At 35.2% G+C, this 7,824-nt stretch overlaps 1 protein-coding gene across 2 annotated transcripts; it reads right to left on the bottom strand.

Annotated features, from left to right (window-relative positions):
- Nucleotides 1-2,511: 2,511 nt before the first annotated feature.
- Nucleotides 2,512-4,215, bottom strand: LOC132630854 (phenolic glucoside malonyltransferase 1-like). Of its 2 annotated transcripts, XM_060346458.1 has the most exons (2): nt 3,366-4,215; nt 2,512-3,233 (listed from the first exon to the last, which is right to left on the bottom strand). In XM_060346458.1, the coding sequence occupies exons 1-2, from the start codon at nt 4,078-4,080 to the stop codon at nt 2,725-2,727; spliced, it is 1,224 nt and encodes a 407-aa protein (XP_060202441.1). In that variant the 5' UTR covers nt 4,081-4,215; the 3' UTR covers nt 2,512-2,724. The 2 variants fall into 2 exon arrangements, with proteins under 2 accessions (XP_060202441.1, XP_060202438.1); XM_060346455.1 differs by having other exon boundaries at nt 2,512-4,211.
- Nucleotides 4,216-7,824: the final 3,609 nt, after the last annotated feature.

Below are 7,824 nucleotides of genomic sequence, written 5' to 3'. Positions count from 1 at the left end.
GTTGATGTCGGAGACTGAGCCATAGATTATTTATACTCCTCCCGTCCCAAAAAAATTATCTTCGTTTAACTTGACATAAAGTTTAAAAAATAAATGAAGAATTTTGAAATATATGATCCAAAACAAGTTTTAGATATTTGTGTGACTGTAAATCATTTCATAAAATTAAATTATTTTTAAATATAGAAAGAGAACAATCTTTTTAAAACAGACTAAAAAGGAAAGAAGGACAATTATTTTAGACCAGATGGAGTATATATTAAGAGAAAGAGAATTTCTTAATAAAAATAGTACATAATTAGGACCAAAGTTAGGGAGTTCTGCCAAATCTGTGACTTCAACGATAGATTTAGTTACCCCTTTTTTGTTGGAAATACAGTTCCAAATTAATTATTTTTAATCTTACAATAATTATCTCTCCAATTAGTCTTTTAATCTTTTCGTTAACTAACGAAATTCGGCTTAGCTTTGGTTTTTGGGATGGTTATAACTTATAAGCTGAATGGAATTGGGCTGCTACTGTAATCTCAAATGCCACAATAATTATAGTGATATACGTATATATAAAATGCATGTACGGTCAAACCTCTCTATAAAGGTAGTGTTTGTCCGAAAACATCATGACTACTATAGTAAGGTATTGCTATATATGTATATTGTCATTTGATGTTTAAATCTCATTTAGCTGTTATAAATAAAAGTACGCAAAAAATTACTCTATTTTTTATACTTTTTATGTTGTAAATGAAAATAAAATATTTACTAATTTTAAAATCTCAGTTGATTTTCATATTTCCTTAATTAAAAACTAAAAAGACTAATAAATTACTAATAAATCAATAACTAATTATACCATACCAACAAGGAATTAAAATCTAAGGAACATATGCATTTAAAATTAATTGATAATTTAAATATTTCGACTTTGAAGTAAGAATTTTACAATTGTAGGGTGTTTCATATATAAATCTCAATCTCTTAGCTGTTATAGAGAGATAATTCTACAAATAGTGTACCGCTATAATGAATGTCGTCGTTATTATAGGTAGAATGTTGTTATAAAAAAGTAACATATAACATAAAAAAAATCGGTTCCGAAGAAAATCAGGTTGTTACAGTAAAATGTTATTATAACGAATGTCAATTATAGAGAGGTTTGACTTTAGTGAAAAAGGTTAAAGTAAATACGTTTTTTTATTAAATACTTGAGCATGTTAAGTAAGGGGTAATGCTTTATTATATTTAATTAATAAAAAGATGGCGCCACTTACGGCGTGAATTATATTTTTTTTTAAAATGCTTTATATTTTTGAAAAATCAGTAGTAAATGCTTAGTGAAAATTGTAATGGATAAATGAGAAAAATATATAGTTGTAATACTTGCAATATTATTTGAAAATGCTGTAGATATTATTTTAATATTTTAAAGTAAAATAGCAACTTCTGGGGATAAATGGGTTGTAGCAAGACAGAATTAAATATCAATATTTATTATATTTAGACAAAATTCCAACCAGTTATAGCTCTAAGAAACAAAGAACGGTAGCACGTTCAAGTAGCGAAGCTGAATATAGACCTGTCTCTTCAGTTTCGGCGAAAGTTCAATGGGCCGTGTTTCTCCTTGGTGAAGTTGGGCATTCAATTTCCACGCCAACAATCTACTGTGAGAATAGTGTTTTAAAAGGCGAGGGTATAAGGCGGAGCGTTTTACATCTGTCTCAGTGAAGCGTAAGTCCGAGGCACGGGGTGTAAGCCCCATGGAATTTTAATTTTTAATATTTTATAAAATGATATAATTATAATAAATACTTTTAAATAGGTGAAATGACATAAGAAATTGAAGAAAAAACTATAAATAAGTGATATATATATATATATATGCTCCACCCCCACAAAAAAACTAATTAGAACAATCTATTGTACGCCACTTACAAGTACAAGTAACTGCTCGTTACTTTTTTGAGATAGTAGAAGACAAGATAAATAATTGAAAAAGAATATATATTAGGCATTCTAGCAATAAAAAAAGGTCTTGACTTTTAAATTTAATGTTTCAGTTTCTTTTTAAAACATTTGAGTAATTACACGTTGACTTTTGAGAATTTGGGCATTATATTAACGACTTATTTAACAAATTTCGTTTTACTTTGAAGAAGTTTTCTGGGCTTACACCCAACACGCCCCAACAAAAAAAACTCGCTCTAAATGCCCGGGCATACACCCCGAATTGCTGGGCGTACGCCTTTGGAGACTTTCGTCCCGACCCATCACCCCGGGGACATTTTTGATACGCCCCGCCCCAGGACTCGCCCCGAAAACGTCTTTTAAAACACTGTGTGAGAATATATCCACCATGTATACATGTCAAAATCTAGTAACTCCAAAATGAAACATCTGGAAATTATTTCACATGTTTCGTCCAAAGACCAGCTTGTTGATTTGCTTACAAAGTCGTTATCCAAAGAACTATTATCTCATCCCCTGTATCTATTGATATCATGAATAAATAAATGAAATACAAGGTTTTCAATTCTAAAATTTATTCTCTTATCGAAGCTCTTAACACAAATTAAGAAAGAGAACATACATTAGGAGCATAAAATGCAAAAATCTCATTTCAGTATAGAAAGAATGCCACACAATTGAATAACTAAGTGGCATCACTTGCACAAAATAAAAATCCAACTCTATTGTTTGGTGAAAATATAATTGTAGCGAGGCTTGCTATAGAAAGCTGAGCCCGTGGGTGAATATAGCAGCAAAAGCATTCATTCGAGTTTTAGACAAAGACAAGCCAACCTCTAAATCTCCATCAAAGTCCTTTGATTTACTAAGAGACATCGATATTCCACTACCAGTGTCAATAGAAACGAACTCTAACTTCGCAGGCCTTCCCCAGCCAAAATCAGTAGCATATAAGTCAAGCTTTGGTGATCCAGCAACTGAAAGCGACTGATTCATGTCTAAGGTGCTATATGACTTAAACCAGTTACCATTCAGGATCCACTCCTCATCCTTCATATTTTCCCGAATGGCTTCTCTAATTAATTCCACAGACATTGTAAAGCCTTCCTTCCCAACTAAGTCAGCATGTCTAATTCTTGCAACGTACCCTACTAGGCAATTCCCGAAATAAGATTGAGGAAGTGGTGGATTGAATTGCACTCTACAATCAGCTACACATCCAAAGAATTCCATTACGTTTTCGTCTGTCTCTTCTCTGGTCGCGTCCTCTGATTTTACCAAGCAAGTCCATACATAAGCACATATTACAGTGAAAGATGTTACATGAGTTAGACTCGGTCGTCTTGACAATATCAAATTCTTTAGTTTCCCAATATCATCTCGTGTTATAGTAAATGTACCTCTAACCTTGTCAGGAGGACTCACAATGTCGCACATCTCCAGCTTATGTTTCTTCATTTCGCCCCATGTCAACTTCCCGAGTTCATAAGGGTCTTTGATTACTGACCTATCATAAAATGGAATGAACTCATTTGCTAAGAATTGTTCATGTCCACCGAATTTGTTGAGCCGAGCCCACGCCCTTACGAACCCTACTATGGTAGCTCCATCACCGGCAACATGATTGTTAGTGAAACCAATAGATATGCCAACATTTGGAAAAAGTGTCACTTGAATGGCTAAGAGTGGGGCTAATTGGACCCCCGGGGCATCCTTAGGTTCCGCCAACTGAGGAAGAAAGTGATAAAAATCCTTAGCAGTACGGGGATAGTCACCAATAAGATATTTGAAATCCATATTAATCTCAAAAAAGGTAACAGATACAGAATCTCCCCTTACGTAACGCAACTCAGGAGATTCGCTAAAATTTAGTGGACATGCAACATTGCCAGCTAAGGGTGTATAGTGTTTGAGAGTGAGGGAGAGTGAATCTTTAAGAGAAGGAATAATGTTTTGGACGAAATCAGGTTTGAAAATAGGGAGCTTGTAGAATAGTAACCGCCTCATACGATGGAAAGCTAACCACATATGATCGAAATAAGTAAGAGGGAGTGTCAACTCTGCCGCGCTGCCTGGAGGTGGCGCAACTTGGCATTGCTCAATTACGGATGCCATATTAATTATAACGTTTGGCTAAGAAATACACAATATATAGAATTGAGGATTGGCTTATTAATATACATAGAATTACACGCCATGAAACTGTTGCTTCTGCTGACTCAAGAGATGACTTCATGGTCTCTGACTGTAAAGTGTACAAAGGCAGATTCATAATTTAAAGTTTATGAATTTCTACATTGAGCTCAAATTAATATAATAAAAATAATAATAACTATTCACAATCAAATATTTATAATTATTTAATTAATTTTTTAATATATATATATAGAGTGTAAATAAAAATTATTGAGTTCACACGTAAGTAAGCGGGCTTCTAAATCTGCACCGGAAAATGTACCTTACCGACAACACGGCAATGCATTATATGGCTGTAATGGACGTGTTAATCTTGTCAGAATTGTTTGAATTGTGTCTTGATGCATATGGATAGGCACATGTGGCTGATTATGGATTGTGCCCACCAGAGGCCAGAGCCACATATGCTACACTAGTTTCATTGTATTTGTCAACCACCGACTGTTGTAAGTCTTTTCCAAATGAGTTTGGTGGATCTCTCCTAGAAAAATTTAGACCAGCACAATATGTAAATCACAGTATTAATTGTTTGGTAAAGCTTTTAAAAAGTTCAAAAGTATTTCTTCTATTTTTAAAATGCTTATTTTAAGAAGTTGAGATATTTTGGCTAAGTTTTTAGGAAAATTGCTTTTGAATAATAACAAAAGTTATTTTTTAAAAGCTAAAAAGGTACGTAATTTTTTCTCATAAATACTTTTGGAATCTTGACCAAGACAAATCATTGCTTTTATATTAGCAAAAAAAAAAAATCAAATTAATTAATCAAACACAAACTTTTACTCTCCAAATTTTGAAATCTCAATCAAACCGGCTATAACTATCAAAGCAAAGCTATTCATTGCAAAAGACCGAAATACCCTCTATTACTTAATTATTATTTATTACTTAATATGTATTTTCACTTCTATCTATCACATATTGTGATTTGATATGAAGAATATGACACAATTTTACGAATTACGTACGTAGCTGATAAACCTCAACGCTCAGTGTGATTTTTGTGCTTTCTTTGATGGTTTGTGTTTACGGCAAACTAGTGATATAAGGACGTGTCTTTTGCATAAACATTTATTCCGAGGCGGATTCAGAATTTGAAGCTTGTGATTTCCCAGCTAGCAGTGTCTGGCGAATTCAGAATTTGAAGCTTGTGATTTCCCAGCTAGCAGTGTCTGTTGTTACTGGGTTCTCAGCTCAAATTTCTTATATATTTGAAGGGTTTCACATTATAAATACAAGGTTCGGATAAAAGTTGTGAGTTCCCGTAAACCCACACCCAATTATGTGGATCCCCCCTGCATTTCTTACTTAATTTTAATTAATTAATATGTATATTTGCTTCAATTTATCACTTAATGTACGTGATAAATTCATGTGATTTGATGCAAATACTGAACATTAGTTCTATTTTAGTAGTCTAATCTGCATAACTTAGACCAAGAAAAAAAGTTCTTTGGTTACACCTAGGGGTGGCAAACGGGAGGGTCGAGTCGGATATCGATCGGGTAGAAAACGGGTTAATCAAAAGCGGATCAATTATTCCACCGCTCATATTTAACACGGATAAAAAATGGGTTACCCGACGGATAATATGGATATTCATATTATCCAAAGCTACTTCAAAGATGTTAGCTTCGTCTAGCTAATATGGAGAAGATTAATTTACCTGCTTATCCACAAATCCAATTCCTGGTACATAGTTGCAACTCGTGGGAAGAATAGAACTTCAAAACTTTCCAATGACACCACTTCCAAGAAAACCTTTTTTGGAAAATACCCACCCAAGCCCCGCCATTCTCACCCCACCACCACCACCCACCCCAAGCGTGCACCCACCCCACCCCACCCCACCTACTCCCCAACAAAATCTCACCCCCACCCTCGAACGCAATTCATCTTCACCTACCCAACCCTCACCAAACTATCCCAAATTTTCTATTTCATATATTTTATTGTACTTTTATAAAAAATTATAAAATAAAAAAAAGAATTCTTGCCCCCCCACCCTCGCCCCATCCCCCCCCCCCCTCCCTCACACACACCACAATCCACCACCCATCCACACCAAATTTAACCACGCAAATTCCTAATTTTTATAAATTTTTTATAAAAGCAAAATACAATATATGAAGTAAAAAATTCGGGAGGGGGTGTTACGACCCAAACTGGAGGGCCGCGACTGACACCCAAGACCCTATTCGGCTGAGTGCCATACTATCATTCTATTCATGAGTCACAACTTTTTGCAAACCTTTAAATTATGAAATGACGCTTCCGTCAGGTAAAACATGAAAAACTTTTTAATAAAACTCTTTCATCAAATCAGGGACTTCTCTCTTATTGTTAATTCAAAGAAAACCTTTAGTCACAATAAAATCTTTAAAACAATGCATATGAACACATAGACCTACATGGCCGCTTTACATAACTGTCGGCATCTCGACGCATTATCCACAGGACACTGTCTGCAAAAGTCTCTAATAGGTAACAAGATACCATTATATAAGTTGGGACAGGGCCCCAGCATACCCGTAATGCATCTGACACAAGGACATACATAAGTACTCTGACTCGACAACACTCCGAACAGAAATGGAGCTCACCAATCCAGCTGATAGCCTGGGAACATCCTATAACAAATGTCCTCTACTCATCTGTATACACCTGCGTGGCATGAAACACAGCGCCCCCAGGCAAAGGGACATCAGTACGAATAATGTACTGAGTATGTAAGGCAGAACTAAAATAATACATCTCAACTCGAATGATAAAAGAGTAACAGACTCAATCTGTACCTGTAACTAACACTGAGAATTTTGTATGTGCATATGAAATTTCAAAACATCATGTGTATATATATAATGCATACCTTCGCCCTTCTTGCAACCCCTTCGGGCATAATAGCATAATGCCCCCGTCGGGCAGCCCCTTCGGGCATCATAATCATCGTGGACCAACTGATCAGGTGGTTTGCGTATATAGCGCCATAGCCCTTCCCCTTCCCCATAAAATCACGTTGTACATATACATAAGTGTGCAATGCATGATAATCTTTGTAAAACATCAAAGGACTCCCTTCGGAGCAACTTTTAGTTCAAAATGGGATCTTCTTCCCCGTTTCATTTGTCTCCTTCGAGACTTAAAAATCAAATATGAAATGCATATGAATAAAGAAGCCTTATGAAAGTCCCCTTAGGGATTTAGACATCATTATGAAAACATACAACTTATGGATGCCCCTTCGGGACTTAAGAAGTCAAGGAACTCAGGATATGAACAACACCAATATAAACATAGGGACATGAGCTCCTACATCTAGGAGTGAATTCATTATGAGTATTGTCACGTTCTTACTTATCATAGATCATGCCAAAATGAAAGAAGGAATAGCCTTAACATACCTCAATCTCCTCAAGCTACAATACCTCCCAACGCAGCACACAATGGAGTTTAATCTACATAAGCACAACAAGGCATATGGTTAATACCATTTGGAGACTTAGTCGAATATCTTCACGCTAGCAACTCGTTTATATAAATTTGGGCAGCATCTCCCTTATAACCTTAACTTCCTCCAATTTCATATATTGGCAACAACAAGTAGAACAACCAAATACTATATCTGTACCAACATTATCGTCAAGCAATCAAGGAGTGACGAGCTCC

The sequence above is a fragment of the Lycium barbarum genome, chromosome 1 (assembly GCF_019175385.1).
Source record: "Lycium barbarum isolate Lr01 chromosome 1, ASM1917538v2, whole genome shotgun sequence".
Taxonomy (NCBI): Eukaryota; Viridiplantae; Streptophyta; class Magnoliopsida; order Solanales; family Solanaceae; genus Lycium; species Lycium barbarum.
Note: the sequence above shows the minus strand (reverse complement) of the source record. Positions and strands in the feature narration are given on the sequence as shown.

What these genes read in the sequence shown, in the direction of transcription:
- LOC132630854 (XM_060346455.1), bottom strand. Translation starts at nt 4,080, where the DNA reads ATGGCATCCGTAATTGAGCAATGCCAAGTTGCGCCACCTCCAGGCAGC.